A 22625-nucleotide genomic window follows, 5' to 3' on the forward strand; every position below is an offset into this window, starting at 1 on the left:
GTTCTAAGTGTTCTTCATATATTCTACAAGTTCTAGTTACATAAAATCAAGAATACTTTCAAGTTTGCTAGCTCACTTCCAATCTTGTAAGGTGATCATCCAACCTCAAGAAATCTTTGTTTCTTACAGTAGGTTATCATTCTAATACAAGGTAATAATCATATTCAAACTTTGGTTCAATTTCTATAACTATAACAATCTTATTTCAAGTGATGATCTTACTTGAACTTGTTTTCGTGTCATGATTCTGCTTCAAGAACTTCGAGCCATCCAATGATCCGTTGAAGCTAGATCCATTTTTCCCTTTTCCAGTAGTTTTATCCAAGGAACTTAAGGTAGTAATGATGTTCATAACATCATTCGATTCATACATATAAAGCTATCTTATTCGAAGGTTTAAACTTGTAATCACTAGAACATAGTTTAGTTAATTCTAAACTTGTTCGCAAACAAAAGTTAATCCTTCTAACTTGACTTTTAAAATCAACTAAACACATGTTCTATATCTATATGATATGCTAACTTAATGATTTAAAACCTGGAAACACGAAAAACACCGTAAAACCGGATTTACGCCGTCGTAGTAACACCGCGGGCTGTTTTGGGTTAGTTAATTAAAAACTATGATAAACTTTGATTTAAAAGTTGTTATTCTGAGAAAATTATTTTTATTATGAACATGAAACTATATCCAAAAATTATGGTTAAACTCAAAGTGGAAGTATGTTTTCTAAAATGGTCATCTAGACGTCGTTCTTTCGACTGAAATGACTACCTTTACAAAAACGACTTGTAACTTATTTTTTTGACTATAAACCTATACTTTTTCTGTTTAGATTCATAAAATAGAGTTCAATATGAAACCATACGGATTTAAAATGAAGAAGTTATGGGTAAAACAAGATTGGATAATTTTTCTCATTTTAGCTACGTGAAAATTGGTAACAAATCTATTCCAACCATAACTTAATCAACTTGTATTGTATATTATGTAATCTTGAGATACCATAGACACGTATACAATGTTTCGACCTATCATGTCGACACATCTATATATATTTCGGAACAACCATAGACACTCTATATGTGAATGTTGGAGTTAGCTATACAGGGTTGAGGTTGATTCCAAAATATATATAGTTTGAGTTGTGATCAATACTGAGATACGTATACACTGGGTCGTGGATTGATTCAAGATAATATTTATCGATTTATTTCTGTACATCTAACTGTGGACAACTAGTTGTAGGTTACTAACGAGGACAGCTGACTTAATAAACTTAAAACATCAAAATATATTAAAAGTGTTGTAAATATATTTTGAACATACTTTGATATATATGTATATATTGTTATAGGTTCGTGAATCAACCAGTGGCCAAGTCTTACTTTCCGACGAAGTAAAAATCTGTGAAAGTGAGTTATAGTCCCACTTTTAAAATCTAATATTTTTGGGATGAGAATACATGCAGGTTTTATAAATGATTTACAAAATAGACACAAGTACGTGAAACTACATTCTATGATTGAATTATCGAAATCGAATATGCCCCTTTTTATTAAGTCTGGTAATCTAAGAATTAGGGAACAGACACCCTAATTGACGCGAATCCTAAAGATAGATCTATTGGGCCTAACATACCCCATCCAAAGTACCGGATGCTTTAGTACTTCGAAATTTATATCATATACGAAGGGTGTCCCGGAATGATGGGGATATTCTTATATATGCATCTTGTTAATGTCGGTTACCAGGTGTTCACCATATGAATGATTTTTATCTCTATGTATGGGATGTGTATTGAAATATGAAATCTTGTGGTCTATTATTATGATTTGATATATATAGGTTAAACCTATAACTCACCAACATTTTTTTTGACGTTTTAAGCATGTTTATTCTCAGGTGATTATTAAGAGCTTCCGCTGTCGCATACTTAAATAAGGACGAGATTTGGAGTCCATGCTTGTATGATATTGTGTAAAAACTGCATTCAAGAAACTTATTTTGTTGTAACATATTTGTATTATAAACCATTATGTAATGGTCGTGTGTAAACAGGATATTTTAGATTATCATTATTTGATAATCTACGTAAAGCTTTTTAAACCTTTATTGATGAAATAAAGGTTATGGTTTGTTTTAAAATGAATGCAGTCTTTGAAAAACGTCTCATATAGAGGTCAAAACCTCGCAACGAAATCAATTAATATGGAACGTTTTTAATCAATAAGAACGGGACATTTCAGTTGGTATCCGAGCGTTGGTCTTAGAGAACCAGAATTTTGCATTAGTGTGTCTTATCGAGTTTGTTAGGATGCATTAGTGAGTCTGGACTTCGACCGTGTTTACTTGAAAAATGATTGCTTAACAAATTTTGTTGGAAACTATATATTTTTAACATGTGAATATTATGTGATATATTAATCTCTTAACGCGTTTGATATTATGTGATAGATGTCTACATCTAGAACAAGTCCCATTGACTCACCTAATAATAATGAAGAGTCAAATGTAAATTGGAATGATTCGTGGACTGATTCACAAGTTCCCGAAGAGGAACCGGAGGAAGAATCGGAACCGGAAGAAGAATCGGAACCGGATGAAGAAATAGAACCGGTGGGGGAAATAATAAAACGGTTAAGTAAAAGAAAATCCTCAACCAACCGACCAAGGTTACTTATGGTCAATGGTGTTTTCGCCAAGGAAGCAAAATATTGGGAGGATTACCAATTCTCCGATGAATCAGATTCCGACGAGAATTCCGATGATGTTATAGAAATTACCCCAACTGAATTTAAAAAGGCAAAAGAAAATAATAAGGGAAAGGGCATAAAAATAGAGAAATCTAATTCCAACCCTGATGAACTTTATATGTATCGTCAACCCCCGAAGTCCTTAAGTTGTAACAATGACCCGGGAACCTCTAAACCACCAGGTTTTTCTAAACCAATGTGGAAAACGATGGCTCGTATTAGGGGAACATCATATATCCCTAGAAACTTGGCAAAACGAACCAAAACCGAAGAAGAAGAAACAAGCGAGTCGGAATAAGATAGTTGTATTCGTGTGGTGTAATATATGTAATATAGTGTGCTTATGCTTTATGATATATGTAAAAATTGCTTGTATTAATAAGTATTTTTTTTTATGAATCTAACTCTTGTCTATTTTACAGTATAAAAACACAAAATGGATAGACAACCCAATATTTTAAGAGACCTACCCGGAGACATGATTGATGAAATCTTGTCTAGAGTCGGTCAGAATTCTTCGGCACAACTATTTAAGGCGAGATCAGTTTGTAAGACATTCGAAGAACGTTCCAAGAATGCCTGGGTTTATAAAAGGCTTTCGTTCGAAAGATGGGGGATATCACATTGGAAAATCCATAAGTTACGATGTGTTTACTTTGACGCATATATTGCGGGGAACCCAAATGCTATTTTACGCAATGGGTTAAGAAATTATTTTGACTCAATATATCCGAATATTGGACTTCGTGATTTAGAAAAAGCGGCTAACATGCAACATAAAGAAGCATGTTATGCTTACGTGATTTAGTCTTTCTGCCTTCATTTGCTACTAACCAAAGCAGTCCCATCATCTGAAGTGCTTGCAATATTTCCTTGAGGATTTGAGTTATTTAAACTCCGACAATTCTTCTTCAGGTGACCTTTCTTGCCACAATTGTAGCATGTATAGGTCTTTTTCTTTTTAGACTTCGGTTTACCATGATTGTGACTCCCACTTGGGCCACGTTCCTTTGATCTCCCTCCTGACACCACCAAGGCCTCCACTTGTCGTGAACCGACCTGTTTGTCCTCCTTGTTATTGCGCTGATTTTCTTCTTCTAGAATAGCAGCCGCAACTTCATCATAGACTAGATACTCCGAGAGAACATTATGTGATGACCATGACCCGTCCAAATCCCTTTGGACGAATACATCATTCATTGATTTCATAGTGAGGTTTTTGACCTCTATATGATACGTTTTGTAAACATTACATTCTTTTAAAAAGGCAAACCATAAATGAATATATAAATCCAACGTTTTCAACGTTTGATGATTTCTACGTATAGATAATTACCGTCTATAATAGTTTACAATACTACATCCGTTGACAATGCAGTCAAAATAAGATACATGGTGATGATTTTGTGAATGCAAAGTTTTCTTGAATAAAGCATGTATGACTCCATGCACATAGCTTGTATAACGCATAAGCAAACAGCGGAAGACTTCTAGAAACCTGAGAATAAACATGCTAAAAAGTGTCAACACAAAGGTTGGTGAGTTCATAGTTTTAATGTTGCGCATAATCTGTATATAAAGGTGAATCATAAGTTTTCAATTGTTTCATCCAGAAACGTTTATTAAAATATTCTACGAAATTGAGCACCCTGGTAACTAAACTTAACGTATATATAATTTATACCCTTTGTATAATCATCTTAATAATACACGCAAACCAACGTGTACGCTTCTCAAATAGCATACGTCCGTTAAAAGGCTAGTGCTCTAGATCGGATGGGGATATCAAGCCCTATGGATCCATATACTACTACTCGCGCCCACCAGTTCTTATAACCGGCAGTTACTAGTTACCAAAGCTAAGGGATTTTCGGTTCAAACTCGGTGTAGAATTTAGTATGTACTTGTATCCATTGCGTTTAAAATAAAGTGCATGTATTCTCAGCCCAAAAATATAGATTGCAAAAGCAATTAAAAAGGGAGCAAATGAAACTCACCTTAGCAGCACATAAGGTCATTCACCAAAAAGTGACCGAAACTCAGAATATCAAATAATCGTGGATCTCAACCTAGAGAACATATGTTGGTCAATAAATGTCTATCAAGCTAGGCCAGGTCATAGTGTATCACAATCCTAATGCTCGAGATCGACATACAAAAGTTATCCAAAGTCGTTTCAAAAAGTCAATTTTGACAATAGTTCATCAAAACGAGACGTGCCTTATATAAGGATTCATTTACTCGGTTGGTAATATTTAAAAATTCACTTAATCAATCTCGTAAAAAAGTTGTTTAAATCTTAATTGCAGATTCAAAAGAAATTCCAATTATTGTTAATCATAATTCAGTTGTCCATATCTTTTAATCCGTTCATCGAAACTATTCGATATCTAAATGAAAAGTTATTGATTTTTCGCCAGCTTTCCAAAAACATGTATATCATATACCTTTTACCAGTGAAATTTAGTATACAAGCATGTATAAATATATATACTCGAGCACTAGACATGGATACACAATTAATATATAAAAGATAAAATATGAGTGCTTACGTATCAGTATTGAGATTTAATATTGTAGGAAAGTACGTAGACGTAACGGAGATGATAAACACTAGGTTTGACTTTACGAGCATAACCCCCGAACCATACCTATACCTCCATAGCTATAACCCATAATTTCCTTAGATTTATCCCGCTCATAAAACCCGTTTTGAAAACACGCGAGTAGAACCTCGTTGTAGTATTTTATGTATATACTAATATTATCGCTCCTAATACTAATACTAATAATAATAAGATTAATATTAATATTAATAATAATAATAATAATAATAATAATAATAATAATAATAATAATAATAATAATAATAATAATAATAATAATAATAATAATAATTATAAGTGATACTCCGTAAGAGTGAAATGAAAACTGAATGAAAGAATGAAACGAATTCGGTTTTTAAAAAGGATGTTAGTCACTTACCACCACCATACGATCGCATGGGATTTTGCCTATATGTCCATGCGATCGCATGGACTGAAAATACATCTCATAAAGCTCTGCCGACACCCAATTCTTCATTTGTGTAACATAAATACTATTATTTAATATATAATATTATTTAATCTTTAGAATTAATTAAATATTATATTATATTCTCGTGCATAGTTGGTTTGAAATTTTTACACCGATGTGTTGTACATTGACTCTCGACTTATATGCCGGTTTCGGTTTTTCGAACGCCCTTTCGTACGCTTAGAAAACTTGTACTTTACGTTTCGCGACATGTACATTTATCAATAATTAGACTCAAATCAATGAAAAACTAACTCACTCAAAGTGTAACTTATTCAATTGAGCGTTGTGGTCATTTGCTTCTATAAATCAGTGGCTCGTTGTTTATCAAAATATATTATTTTAAATCAGGACGGTTTATGACTAAGTTAATATATATATATATATATATATATATATATATATATATATATATATATATATATATATATATATATATATATATATATATTTAGAATTGTAAATTTGTACGTAATATATATGTTTGAAATATTTATCCAATGATATAAAGATAAAGTTTAAATTTTTTCGAAAATTTCCGGGTCGTCACACATTATTGGTTAAGTTAATAATGAGTTGATCATATGAGTCAGGTAGACTCTGAAGTAAAAGTTCAGCACGTTCTTTTGGCTCTATATTACAACTTAATGAAGCGAGTTGAGAAAATAGAGTATTCAAAGAATTAATGTGCTCATTAACTGAAGTAGATTCATTCATGCGTAGCGCATAAAGTTTCCTCTTAAGGAATATCTTGTTGTGGAGTGATTTGGTCTCGTACAATTTTACGAGGTGATCCCAAATCTCTTTCGCCGTCTTCTTTTCTTCTATGCTAGACAAAATGTCGTCTGCTAGTGCCAGATGAAGATTTACGATAGCCTGACCGTCCATCTCTTCCCATTTTTCATCAGTGACTTCGGCGGACCGTCCACTAATAGCTGCCAAACACTTATCCTTTCTCAGGATAGCTTTCATCTTTAGTTTATATAACGAGAAATTACTCCCGTTGAACTTTTCAATTTCAAATTTCGCATTGCTATAATCACAATCTTCTTTTCGACAATACTATTTTTCTAAGAAATAGTACCCGGGAACTTTTATCTAGTGAAATTAATCTTACTTATTTTCTGATGTGGACGATCCACTCCCGTGACAACCACAGAGCATACGATAAGTAGATTAATACACACTAGATATTAGAACCTTAGCTCTGTTACCACTTGTTGAGAAAAACGACACCGAATTATAGCAAACCGCTAGTAATAATTGAAATAGCGACAATAAAGAGACACCGAGATTTAACGTGGAAAACCCCAATATAGTAAAAACCACGGGCAAGGAAAGAAACGTTTCACTAATAAGAATAATAGGAATTACACTTCTCTCTAATTAAAAGGATAAACACTAATCTTTATATCTCTTGTAATCAGAAGATTAATACTCACTAACTCTCTATTTAACTCTTTTAGTATACAATGGAGAATGTGTTTTGGGATGTTGAATGAGCTTGCTTATGATGGTATTTATACTAGTAAATATTGTGGTAGGTAAATGTGTAAAGATGTAGCACACAACATTGAAGCCTCCGTCATAATAGTTAAGCATCAAAAACATGTGCTAGTTGACCAATTTCATTCAACTTCCACCAACCATCTTAATATTTCAACATTTGATTTGTAAATTATTTATTTTTGACTCTAATGTACTTTTAATAATAATAATAATAATAATAATAATAATAATAATAAAAATTAAATTTAAAAATTGAGGAAATATGTCATGGTTGACAATGGTGTGTTATGGGAGTGTTATGGGAGGAAGTGTTGAGAAAGGAAGAGAGAGAAAGCTGATGTGGCGCTGAAGAAATGCCCATAACGGCGTCATGGTTGAGAATGGTCTATGAAAATAAGTGCTGGAAAAACTTTAGCAAACTTCAACAACGTAATTAACATTTCGTTGGGAAAATCATCGCTGCAAAAATACGTAGCCAAAAGGCTGCAATTTTGCTTGTAAAATTAACTTTGAATACCAATTGGACTTTATCTAACAATAATAGCTTAATTGAGTTCTCGTATATAGCTTGGTTTTTGATGAAAACTAAAACTAGAAGAATATGCATTCTCCTAAAACCAATCCCAACAATGACACCGTCATGGTCATTTTCTCAGCGTCACATCAACTTTCTCTCTCCTCCTTTTTCACTACTTCCTCCCATAACACTCTCATAACATACCATTGCCAACCATGACATACTTCCTCAAATTTTAATATTAATTATTATTATAATTATTAATTAACTAATTGATTAACACATGGATTCACTTTCTTAAGTTATTCATATTGTTTAATTATTACTCGTATTACTTTTATAGTTTTACTAAGTTTTGAGCTCGTGCGTTGCATAGTTGTTCATAAACCATTTCAAATAAGCTATATACAGATATAGATATATAGATGTCATAGAGCGACAACATATAATTCCATATGAGACTATTATATTTTATGAAAAGCATTTTATATAATATTAGTTTGATACATGTATGTATGAATATGCAGGTACATATCTATATATCTATCTATATACGTAGTATATGAAAAGCAATATATATAATATTGTAATTCCACCTACTCATCAATCAAATTTATATTTGAACCAGAGTTATATATGAATTATTACTGTAAATTATTAACGTTTTCAAAAGCAAATGCATAATCTTCAGTTATGTTATTAAATCCTTGTTTACTATCATGACTCCAGCTAGCATCATACTTACATAGTACCTATGTGACAATCCTTTGAAGACAACTCACCCTTCCATCTTCTTTAAATACAAGGTTAAATTTTATAATGATAATCCTGTGTGACAATAACGATGAATATCTTCCGATGATTCAAAGCAATAACAATGTTATTCGACATCGATGTTATTCGAAACTCAGATGACATTTGCAATAGCTGTAAACTCGATTACATAAAAATTGAAGATCGACTCAATATTAATAGTCGACATATACGTACATGATTCGTAGAAGGATAGTAAAAAACCTTTTTTCTCATTTATTTTTGCAAATTGTATCCTAAAACGCATTTTTAGAAAAGGTTGTTGTATATATTCCGTAAATAAAGTTGGCTTAATTAACTTGTTAATTATAGATTAATTATAATAAAAATTTGAAGTTTTGACATGTGGAAATTCGACTTGTCATCATTTTCTATTAATATGCTTCTATTGACAATTACGATAAAATAATCTATTTTTTACGTAGTATATAAATAGATAGATTATTATTATTATTATTATTATTTATTTTAAATTTTAATTATTTAACCATGGTCCAGTTTCTTAACACATGTGTACATAAGAATAGTATGGAGCCTCACAAATATCTCACTCATCTTCTTCCTTTTAAACTCACATGTCTGAGTTTTATTTTTTTAACTTTCATTTTTTGAAATCTGCATTCAATTTTAACGATCAAAAAATAAATGAAAACTAGAATTATACATGAAAAGCCCAAATATCTCGTCCTGAATTGTGCTTGTGGAAGAAAAGAAGCAGGGTGGCAGGCATGAGGGCGGCCGAGGGCGGCTACAATGCCAGCGGCGCCCTCGGAGGGCGGTTTCGATGACACCTTCGAGCACGTGCGGTTGGGAATGGTCTAACTAGGTGTAATTAACTCCTTTTTGTGATTTTTTATGAAGTAAATACGTGAATTTTATGATCTTTTTGTAGCCAACTAAGCTGCATGGACTTGTAAATTGCAGTTGGACCTTTTTAACCAATTTATATTATTATTATTATTATTACTAATACCTAATTGTGGAAGAGAGTAGTGTCGTTTGATTTGTAAAATAATGATGCCAAAGTGAGGCTTGGTTCAATTGTAATAAGGATGTCAATTTAGCATCAACATTTCGTACGTATTGGTTCAATTGCAATTTACAATCAAAAATATAATGGGTCTACGGTCTACCCATTGTTGTTTATAAAATTTTAACTCTTGCCACGGCTTATAGTATAATAATAATAATAGTGAAATAACTCGTGAAACCACGAGTTTGTTTAAACGAAACAGTTTAATAATATATATTAGGTATTAAGTGAAATTAAACGCTAAAGTCATTTAGTTTAATGACCCAACGGATGCCGACTAAAAAACTTCTCGTAATTTTTACACACACATTGATGTACTTAACTTGGTCGGAATAAATGAACTACAGTTATTCTCTCACTATCATCTTTCAATTTTCATCACAATTACTATTTTCCTTTTCATAAAAACCTACATTAGAACATTTCATTGAGACGTGTATTTCGTATACATATATAACGTAATTAATCTCATAAAAGGAACTCATATTTGAATTTGAATAATAATATAATAATAATTAATAATCATAATTAATGAGAGTTAAATTTTTTCCCAAAAAACATGAAATAAATAAATAAGTAGGTTTAATTTAATTAGTCATTAATTATTATATTAATTACATCACCTTAAGGGCTTAGATTTTTTTCTTTTTCTTTTTGATTTTTTCTTAACAAAGGAATTAGCCTAATAATAACATTATCATGGTAAGATTTTAATACAAACTATAAATAATATAAAAATAAAAAATATAATATAGAAATAGATTCTTAAATAATATAAGACAAAATTACATTATCTATTTACTATTTGATAATGTGTATGAAATTCGACAAACATGAATCCTCGGTGTTTGTTGTGCATTGAATTCAATATTTTGGTATCGGTTATACCATACTAACTATGTTATTCGTATTTTTTAATTTGTTTTCTTTGAGAAAAATGCTAGTGAATCAAAACACATATCACATGTTCATGGTTATATTTACTTTTTCTTTTTTATGAAAGCAAGAAAAACTTTATTGAAAAGTTATGTACATGGACATGCATGAGAGACATGAACAATTTACAAGATGTCTGTAAAGTAGTACTAATTTAGACCGAAGTGGACTAAACTAAAAAGTAAACATCTCAAGTGTGGTTATCAAAAGAACTAGGATTTGACAACCACCTATGTCGATCTTTACGCAATTTCTTCGAGCGTTTGAATATGCATTTGAAAACCTATAAATATTTTTTAGATTATGAAAAATATATACATGTGAAAAAAAAAAATTATGACATAGATAAGTAATTAGTAACTAGATAAAAGAGGAATAGATTTGCATAGTGTTCGATGTCCTCTATGCGACGATGATGTAGAAACGGTGACTCTTTCATTTTTTGCAAACTTCATCGTGATATTCGAGAGCAGATATATAAATGGTGGAACTTGGGTAACTTCATAAGTTATGATATTCCTGATATTCTAAATGACAACGTAAGCAACTCCTCTTCGTGTTTTGGAAAAAAGAAAATATGGCAAACATTGACGTGGGTAGTCTCGTATTTAGTTTGAAAAAATTGTAACAACATGATGTTTCAAGAAAAATCTTGGAGCACTCTGGTAGCGATAAATGAGATACAAATAAAATCGTTCGAGTGGATATCTTCAAGAGCGAAAGGAAGAAAATTCGATTGGCTCACCTGATTATCTAGTCCTAATAATTATCTTAGCATGTCGTGAATGTGTTTCCTGTGCTCGTTTGGGATGCTACCTTTGTAACCCATTCGATTTCATTGTAAAAAATCTTCGAGTTTTTTGCTTGGGTGTTTCCAGTCATTTGTAAGGATACCCATGTCCTTGAAATCTTTTGTGTTTAATAATATGATTTGCCTTTAAAAAAAAGATAAGTAATTAGTAGAATTTCTTAGTTAGACGTTTAAATCAGTTATTGAACATATCAATCAATTATTAATTTTTGTTATGACGATTACTGAGGAGCCTTTCAACTAAGAGATTTAAGGCGTAGACATATTGATGAATTAACATGTTTGGTTATGTGACTTGGTATTCTAAAAAAGTTATATAATGCTATAATATCCGGACGAAGTCCATATCGATTATAAACGATTCACAACAGTTGATTACATCGCGAGGTATTTGACCTCTATATGATACATTTTACAAACATTACATTCAATTTTAAAAGACAATCTTTCTTTACAATGAAAATTGACGGCATGCAAACCATTTCAAAATATATCCAACTATAATTGACTTAATAATGATCTTGATAAACTCGACGACTCGAATGCAACGTCTTTTGAAATATGCCATGAATGACTCCAAGTAATATTTCTAAAATGAGCAAATGCACAGCGGAAGATTTCTTTCGTACCTGAGAATAAACATGCTTTCAAGTGTCAACCAAAAGGTTGGTGAGTTCATTAGTTTAACATAAATAAACATTTCCATCATTTTAATAGACCACAAGATTTTCATTTCCAGTTCTCGTAATTATACGTCCCGTGCATAGAGACAAAAATAATCATTCATATGGTGAACGCCTGGTAACCGACATTCACAATATGCATATAAGAATATCCCCATCATTCCGGGATCCTCCTTCGGACATGATATAAATTTCAAAGTACTAAAGCATCCGGTACTTTGGATGGGGCTTGTTGAGCTCGATAGATCTATCTTTAGAGTTCGCGTCAATTAGGGTGTCTGTTCCCTAATTCTTAGATTACCAGACTTAATAAAAAGGGGCATATTCGATTTCGATCATTCAACCATATAATGTAGTTTCAATTACTTGTGTCTATTTCGTAAAATAGTTTTAAAAACAGCGCATGTATTCTCAGTCCCAAAAATATATATTGCGAAAGCATTTAAAAAGGGAGCAAATGAAACTCACGCATGTAAATATTGTAAATCAGTTAATAAAGCATTTGCATGTATTCTCAGCCCAAAAACGTAAAGAATAAAAAGGGCAAATGAAACTCACGCATGTAAATATTGTAAATCAGTTAATAAAGCATTTGCATGTATTCTCAGCCCAAAAACGTAAAGAATAAAAAGGGCAAATGAAACTCACCTAATGTATTTTGTGATAAAAATACATATGACTATATTGAGCAATGCAGGGTTGGCCTCGGATTTACGAACCTATATCATTTGTGTATATCTATTAATACACATAATCGTAGTCGAATAAGTTTATATATGTAACCTATTAATGATATTATTTTTATATTAATACTATATTTATTTTTCATATATTCTTTTTATATAATAAAATATTTTGTTATTTTATATGTGTTAAATATATATATATATATATATATATATATATATATATATATATATATATATATATATATATATATATATATATATATATATATTTATGTATTTCATTTGTTTATCCAAACCGTAGTTCAAATTATACTAAGTTAATATTAGTAAAAATAATGATAATAACATTAATAATATACGTATGTTAATAATAACTCTATTAGTGACAATAACAATAATATTAATAATAATACTGGTAAAAATATTAATTTTACTGTTAATGATATTTATGATAGTGATTTTAGTAATTACATAATAATAATACTCGTGATAATATAAATAATAATACTTATATCAATCTTATTACTAATAATAATCTTACTAATAATACATTTGTTAATAATAATAAAAATTTCTAATTGTCTCTAATAATAATATTAATGATAATAATAATAATTCTAATGATAACACTTTTATTACTAAGACTAATAATGATGATACTAATAATAACGATAGTGTTAATAATGATAATACTGACTATAATTTTACTACTAAAGGTAACAGTTTCAATAATAATAATACTATTATTAATGATAATAATATTACTTTGCATCATGAAAGTGATAATAATAAATAAACTTAGTCATAATAATAATAATAACTACAATTGTAACTATAATCATAATAATGATAATTGCTACTTTATTAGTTATAATAATTATAATAACAACAACAACAATAATAATAATAATAATAATAATAATAATAATAATAATAATAATAATAATAATAATAATAATAATAATAATAATAACAAAGGAGAGTAAACTACCTCATAAAGCATTTTTTTTTTTTTAAAAAGGCTGTTGCAAGACTCGAACCCAAGACGTCTCGCTCACCCGCACACTCCCTTAACCATTCCTCCATCGTCTGTTTTTCTGAATTATATCCTAACTTGAACTATATAACCCGTTTCTTTCTGTGATCATCTTCTTTACTATAAACTCAAGTGGCCAGAGGGGTTGATAACCACGATTGTTAGTTCAAGATTTGAACTTATGATGTAAAACCGAAATACAATAACTAGTGACCTTCACGAATTAACAGAAAAGAAAAAGAAAAAAAAATACAGCAAAAACAGTTCGCTGAATAATTATATGAACTCAAATACTAAAATCGAATTTTTGGGTGTTTTAGACCAAAGTTCCTGAATGAAGTACATTTAAAAACCTTTCTATAATCTTTCTCCATCTTCAATTGAAACAGAAACATAATAACGAGCTCGAATTTCACGAAGAACAAAAAGGTTGACTTTTTGAAAACAAATTTTGACTCGAAAATTAGAAGTCGTTATGAGGAATTAGGAGCTTAAACTTTGCATAAAGATTGAGTGAATGATTCCTAATAAGACCATATTTATAAATTTTGAAATTTGATTCGGTTTCGAGTTTTTGATTTAATGGTACCAAGAACAGAGGTCGTTGTGGGTTCTTCCTAGTTTTCTGACTTTGTTTTCGAATTGCAGAAGGGTATAACATAATTTAATGATAAGAATCGTATGATTGAAGTTTATTAGAGATGATAAGATCGTTTTGTCTGCAATGTAAGTGATTTGGACGGGTAACCAATTTAGAGACATGAATTGACTCTGAAAACAAAAAAAAAAATGTAAAGTGAAAACTTAATTTAACAAAATCGTACAGATTTGGTGGAATAATTTCAGTAATCAGATTCCAGAGTACAAATCTATTACAGTTAGAAAAGGATGTGAAATTGAATTTGATTATAATAATGTACGTATGATTTATTTAATATTAATAATTAATAATTATATTAATAATAATAACTATAATAATAATAATAATTGAAATAATAATAATAATAATAATAATAATAATAATAATAATAATAATAATAATAATAATAATAATAATAATAATATCTAGAGTCATAATAATGAGTCACAAAAATAAAGATTTTAATGAAATTGGTAATAATAATCTTAAATGATGATTCTTGTAACAATATTAAGAATAATGATAATAATACTAAAATTATAATTTTTCTACTATTTATAATAATAATGATACACAATTTAAATATACTAATAATACAGATATTAATACTAATAATAAGTGATAACAACTATCTTTTAACTTGTAAATATATTAATATATAATATTTGATAATTATATACATATAATGTTTATGTCTTATATATATATATATATATATATATATATATATATATATATATATATATATATATATATATATTCCATTATACATATCATAATGATTCTTTTATAGCAATCTTATATATATATATAACTTTATCTTTTAATAACAACTTTATCATTTTATATATTATTTTACGTTTTACATTCTAATGATTAAAGTGTATTTTATTAATTCACGATATTATTTATATACACTTGTATTTATATATGTATATATATATTTACATATTTATTTACACACAACTGTTCGTGAATCGTCGAAAATTATCAAAGGTCAAATGAGTTCATAAAATAGTTCAAAAATTTTGAAATTCCATTTAATAGACTTCGCTTATCATGTCGGAAACATATAAAGATTAAAGTTTAAATTTAGTCGGAAATTTCCGGGTCGTCACAGTACCTACCCGTTAAAGAAATTTCGTCCCGAAATTTGAGTGAGGTGGTCATGGCTAACAATAAAAATGTTTTCATGACAAATATGAGTTGATAAATAGAGTTTTATCACCATTGAATAATTTGGATAAAACGATTCGATTACTCGAGGCGTACGAATGAAGCTATCATAAATATTTAAAATAATAAAAAAAAAAAAACTTTAGTGATGGTTACTAAATTGTATAATTATTTAATCACAGCTATTTGAAAATTTCTTAATTAATTACTACAGTATTAAATTAAATTTGAAATGATTAAAGAAATTGAAGTACTGAGAAAGTGGATTACCCACTTTTATGTTACTTCGCTTACATGCTGATAACGTGTCACGTAACTCCGTTAAATGTAGAATAATTTCATTTAAGTACCTTAATAAATGGTTAACTAGTGTTCGAGCCCTCGCTTCGCGGCGGGGGTTCGGTTTTCAATGTATTTTATTGCATTTAGTTTGTAAAATCATTTTGTGGTTAACGATGATGTCGTTGAAGCGCAACTCGAGTCGAACTAAAAGGTATAACCCGTGAAAGATTTAAATGTTATTTTAAATTAACAATATATGTGCATCTCCGCGTTTCGCTATGGGATTGTCGACTTTTAAAAATTTAACGAAGAATTAACGTGTATGAAAAGTACCCCAAATATTTAGCGTTTTTTAAAAATCGTCCGTTTTGCGTATAGCTAGTGACATTGTGTTCCTAAAATTATTTCGAGTTTAACGATGGTGGCAGAAAAATTTAATTCGTTGCGAGCGCGAAGATATGGCCCATTGAATATTTGGGTGGAGTTTGTTTAAGATTTTTTTATGAGAATGGGTATTTGACACTTTATCCTCCTGTTTGGGGGTGGATTTGATTTTTTTGATAAAGTGTGGGGGGTTTTGTTGTTCAATTTGGAGAAAAAAGGCGAAAAGTCGAAAGTACCCCTGAGTACTATTCATTTATCCTATGTGTCTTAGGTATAACTAGTGTTCAAACCCTCGCTTCGCGCCGGGGGTTCGGTTTTCAATGTATTTTATTGCGTTTTGTTTGTAAAATTATTTCGTGGCTAACGATGATGTTGTTGAAGCGCAACTCGAGTCGAACTAAAAGGTATAACCCGTGAAAAATTTAAATGTTATTTTAAATTAACAACATATGTGCATCTCCGCGTTTCACTATGGAATTGTCGACTTTTAAAAATTTAACGCGAAATCAACGTGTATGAAAAGTAACCCAAATATTTAGCCTTTTTTAAAAAGCGTCCGTTTTGCGTATAGCTAGTGACATTGAGTTCCTAAAATTATTTCGAGTTTAACGATGGTGTCGGAAAAATTTGACTCATTGCGAGCGAGAAGATATTGCCCGTTAAATATTTGGGTGGAGTTTATTTAAGATTTTTTATGAGAATGGTAATGTGACAATTTACCCCCTGTATGGGGGGTTGATTTGGTTTTTTTTTTTTTTTTGAGAAAGTGTGGAGGCATTGTTGTAAAAACGAAATTTAGTTAAGTTTTTTAAAAAAAAAGGAAAAGTCCAAAAAATCCTTGGGTACTATTCATTACCTCTATATCTTTTAGATATAGGTATAATATAATATAATATAATATATAATATATAATATATAATATATAATATAATATAATATAATATAAATAATATAATTGCGATGCAAATATTTACGGAAGTAGTAATCTAGTCCCCTTTCAGCTTTACCAGGGGCTTTTATACAAATTTAGTAATACTGATATCAAACGGCAAATGATTAACACCGTTAGTCTGAGAAAACCATCTACAAAACGACTTTCGCTCCACCATGTTCATTTCTTCTGAACAAAAAGAATCAGATTCCATTTCACACACTAAACACACACACAAGTGTGGCGGCTAAAGGTAGGGTTTCATCATCATCATCATATTAATTATACAGATTCATATATTCATATGTATATTCGTACATACTCGTATGTATCGATATACGGATTGTTTTTGTACATGTGCATTAATTATAAATTTGAGGTTAAAGGTCTGATGATTTGGACATTATAATCTGCGATTTCATAATTTTTTGTCTTAATTTCGGATCTCTGCTCGCTTTGGAGTGATTGAAACTTCGAATTTCATTATTCTTAGGGTTTCTGTGACTAAGGGCTCGAAGTGATTCATCTTCTAATTTAGCATTTGAATTTAGTTCAGGGATTTTTTAGGTTGATTTTTACATTTTTTAATGCTCAAGTCTAATAGCATTTTTTATTGCTGGAGTGTAAATGTAAATTAGGTGTTTGTTGGATTCAGGTGATTGCATTAATTGGATGATTATCAGTAATTGATTTTGTATTGTGAGGTTTAGATATTTGTAATTGCAGTTTTTTATTGAAATTATAGATGAAGTATAAATAGTTGCATTGTTATCCTGTTAGTTTGTGATTAGAACTGCTAGGTGATATTTTATGATTGAGCTTGTACCATTAGCTGAAATGATACAAAATGTTAAATTAAAGTTTTGGAGGATAGTATATACATTTCTTCGATAGATCGTTTGATGCTTTACTTAATGGAGGAAAGATGTATCTAGGCTGTGATAAATTTATGTATCTATAAATCTACTGGTTGTGGTTGATTTTCATATAGAAAGCAAAGTTTCCTTAACCTTCCTTCCATAGGGAGAAATGTATCTAGCTTTTTATTTTGCCTATACCTTTTGCATTTTGTCAGTTTGTTGATGCTCTGTTTAGTTAATATACTTCTTCACCTGAAAACTGAAAGGTAGATTTTGTGACTTTTTAGTTGCAGGTTTACATGCAAGACAATTTGCATGCACAAATTTCATATCTTTTAGGAGATCTGATATTTATTTTCAAACTTCAAGAGTTTAGAAGAAAACAGCAGTTGTTTCAAGTGTGAACATTTTGTATCTCTAGTGCTGGCGGTTTGTTGGTCTGAATTTTCATGTGATTTAAGATGGGGTCTGCCTGTTGTGTTGCTGCTAAAGATAGGACTATAACAGACCAATCTGGTAGTGATGTTATAACCAGAAATGATCAGTATTCACCTTCATGGAGCTTTCGCTGGGACAATCGAGGGCGCGTAGCAGGTGAAGAATCATCTGTTGATTGTTTTTCTGACAGTGCTGGTATGAACGATAGGTTGGACAATAAATCTCATACAACTGTAGAAACTGCAAATGCAACAGAAGGTAGTCCTTTGGAAAGTTCACGAAGCCTTACTTGGCATAAATCTTCTTTTTCTGAAGAAAATGGGGTTCTTCGGTCTGGTGAGTTTAATTATAACAATATATATCATTTATTACACTTTTTTCAGTGATCACCAGAATCTTTATGTTGACTTATTATGGTTAGATACTTTTAATGAATGTTTTTATTAGTTATTTAGTTATCACCCCTACATTGATTTTGGGAATTTTGAGTTCAGATTGCAAACAAATAATTCCCTGTTCCGTACCAGATGCCTTTTGTATCTTTAATTGACTTGTACTATCATTAAACGCCCAAGTCTTTTGTTGACTGTTTGGCAAAAGATAGAAAAGGTATGTAATGAGAGTTAATCTTTTAAATGATGACAATTTAATAGATACCCCAATACAAAACTTGTAGCATTTATATGTTACTGAACTTTTCATTTGTTAAATTGTGTTGTAATGATTTGCTGGTGTTACGAATCAAGTTGTTTGATTATATTGAAAGTGTGGATTTTTCATCCTTATGTGGAAGTAGATGGCATAGTCAATTCGTGTAGGTCTAATCATTGTGCATTTTCTGAACTACACATGTCACTTGTTGAATGGTTACATCTAACACAAGTACAATAACCATATTAATTTCGGAGACCCATTGCACCTGGCTTTTTTATTTTTTTACTTAGATCATTACTATCATCTGAACCTGTCAACTATGATTCTGCTCATGTGTTGTGACTTTGCATTTTATTAGTCGTATTGTGAAGTCAGTGTTCAAAGTACATTGTTTATTTATAAATTTCCTTCTTACATTGCCTTCATATTATTATCTTTCATATGGAAACTTGATTCATCTGTTTGTTCTTGCAGATCCAGTAAATTTCAATAGTCTTCGTGAGGTAAGTTACTGAATGATTGAGTTTTTATTGCAAGTGTTTTTTTTTAATTATTTCTACTCTATTATTATGTTCCTTACTCTTTATGCATTATTTAGGGGAAGGAGTCAAGAGGAACTACTGTATCTTTGGAACTGTCTCCAACCAAAATGTCAACACCAACACACTCAATTTCATCTTTTTCCGCATCTCCTTTATCTTCTTGCCGAAGTCAACTCATGCCCCTCTCAAGTTTGACCCCGTCAAGGTGGCCCCGTCGCTCACCTGGTCACCATCTGCTACGTCAAGTATCTGATAGCCGAATCCGAGGCATGTTGTCACCCAACTTTTCAATATCTGAAGAAGGTTCACCTTTTATGTACCCTGGTTGGAGCAATAAATCACACGCAGGGTCTCATGGTGTATCTTCAGATGGTTGGTCAAATAGAGATAGATGGTCTTTTGATAGCGAGTCTCTCAGTTTTAGCCGTGATAGAGTTAGCCGATCTAGTGGCAGAGTTTCTTCTTCTCCAGCCAATGAGATTCAGACATGTGGCGTTTGCTCTAAGCTTTTAACTGATAGATCCTCTTGGAGCAGTCAAAAAATTGTGGCCAATAATGGGCTGCCAGCTGTCGCGGTTCTGATTTGTGGGCATGTATACCATGTAGAGTGTTTAGAGAATATGACACCGGACGTCGACAAATATGATCCTGCTTGCCCTATTTGTACTTTGGGGCCAAAAAAGGTTCTCAAGCTGTCGGAAAAGGCAATGGGAGAATTAGATTTGAAGGGTAAATTCGGCAAGAAATTAAGGAGTCGGGTGGTGGATGGTGGTGATTCAGTTGTGTTTGATCGTTTTACAGGTGGCAGAGGTCCAAGGATGGGTTCAAGTTCAAGCATGAAGAGCTCCACAAGTTCAGCAAAGCCGTTTTTAAGAAGACACTTCTCGTTTGGCTACAAACCAAACAAATCTTTGCCAGATAACAGTTCTAAGAAAAATAGATTTTTTTGGTCAAAATCGAGCAAGGAGTGAGCTTTTTTCTTATAAAAGGTACAATGTTTTTCTTTTCATCATTATTCAATCTCAATTAAAATTTAGCTTGAAACTTTTTACTTGATTGAAGTTTGTATTTCACAATCGGTTGTGGTGTTTTTCTCATTTTTGCATAATATATGGGATTTAATATGATCATAAAACATGTAATAACAGAAGTGCCAGATTAATTGAACTTTGACCGTATACTTTGGTTTATAGATTTGATATAAAAGTCGAATGAGTTAAAAGTACTCTGAAGTGTAATTCATCCCATCATACCTCCAAAATATCTTTATTTTAGTAAATTTTAGTTTTAATATTTTGTGTATTCATAATATATATGTAAAATATTTTGTGTATTCATATTTATATGTAATATGTAATGCTTTAGTTAGTTCATATAAGTGTTATATATGGATATTGGGGTCAACTAATATAAGCCAACTGTTTTCAACTTGTACTAAAAGTTGGCCCGTTGCCCAACCCATCTTGCCTCTTTAATTGTAGCTCTTTAGCATCCAAAGTGGAGTACATGTTTATGAGGTTTATTTTATAGAAGGGTACCCTTTTCTTCTTTTTAGCTTTTTTTTTTTTTTTATGTCTTTTTAGAAAGGGAGGGAGAGGGAATCGTTGATGTGGTATGCTTCTCAATTGTCATTGTATCAATAAAGCATTTATATTCTCCCCTCCTTTTTATTTATTTTGTTGAGATGGCCTCTACTTTGGTTTTACAAGTTGCTTACTCCTGAAGCATGTATGTATTCGATAAGTGTAACATTTTATTTGTATAATGCCTAACTTTTTTTGGTATAAACCCGATTGAAATAGGACCTTACGTAGGACATGTAATAATGTAAGTTTTTATTTTCGTATTTATTTTGTTGGTAATGACTAACGACTAATGATCTGAATTTTGTTTAGGTGGACGGTTGATATTTCTAAACACAGATGGAATGTTTCCTATGTGAAGTTAGTCGTCATGAGCTCCAAAATGGTTAGCTCCAAAAGACAATTGAGAGTGAAAGCAGGTGAATATATACAGTTGAAGAAATAATATGAATTTAGATATATACAATGTATTTAACTTGTTTTTTGTAAGTATAATATAAGTTGTTTATTCTTACATTCAAATGAGTAATGGTGCATGTATGTATGTATTGTTCTGTCACAAATTTTTTCTTTATAAAATGTGTGTTACAAGTCTGAATTGAGGTGATTTGTCATTATTATGTGTTATTGTGATTTTCTGAGTTATTATTGCATAATGCATACCCTATCTTTGCTTTGAGGGTCTGCAAGCTTCAAAATTTAATATCAAAGGAAGCAAAATGCGCTGGTAACTTTAGGTCATGTTCATAAAGTTCGAGCTTAAGGGTTAGCAAAAAGTTGTTTTTAGAGACTTTCAACTTATTTAACTTGCTTAACAACTAATATTCGTGTGACTTCTTATTGGTTAAATAATCAGCCCATTGGTTGCCTATGTATTATACTCGTTTCTGACTATAGTTCAGAGGTTATCAAAATGATTTTTGTATTACAAGTGTAAATTGAAGTAGTTTGTCATTCTTATGTGAACTTCATTCGTAATCTTTTGCCACACACGCACTTTCGAGAGGAAACTCAAATCGCATTGCAAGAACCCGATCCTTAAACCATCTCGAGAAACAGGCGGACCGGGTTTGAATCCTGAATGGATCCAGGAGAAACCCCCGAGCCCTCTAGGTCAATCTGGAGCTCCATATTTCAGGTAGATTAATTAAGATGGTGAGCTGAGCCGAATATAGACAGATTAATTAAGAGGGTGAGTTGAGCCGCATATAGGATGAGATATTACAAGCTTCCATGCTTCAATAGTTCAATTTACGTGTATTTCTCGATGCAT

The 22625-nt window shown here is 30.9% G+C and overlaps 1 protein-coding gene across 1 annotated transcript; it reads left to right on the forward strand.

Moving 5' to 3' along the window:
• The first annotated feature begins 17413 nt into the window (after positions 1 to 17413).
• Positions 17414 to 21951, forward strand: LOC139852558 (uncharacterized). The gene is made up of 5 exons (XM_071841855.1): positions 17414 to 17528; positions 18423 to 18909; positions 19702 to 19730; positions 19826 to 20758; positions 21665 to 21951. Exons 2-4 carry the CDS (start codon positions 18597 to 18599, stop codon positions 20738 to 20740), a joined length of 1257 nt encoding a protein of 418 aa, XP_071697956.1. The 5' UTR covers positions 17414 to 17528; positions 18423 to 18596; the 3' UTR covers positions 20741 to 20758; positions 21665 to 21951.
• The last annotated feature ends 674 nt before the right edge of the window (positions 21952 to 22625 follow it).

The sequence above is a fragment of the Rutidosis leptorrhynchoides genome, chromosome 6, assembly GCF_046630445.1.
Source record: "Rutidosis leptorrhynchoides isolate AG116_Rl617_1_P2 chromosome 6, CSIRO_AGI_Rlap_v1, whole genome shotgun sequence".
Taxonomy (NCBI): Eukaryota; Viridiplantae; Streptophyta; class Magnoliopsida; order Asterales; family Asteraceae; genus Rutidosis; species Rutidosis leptorrhynchoides.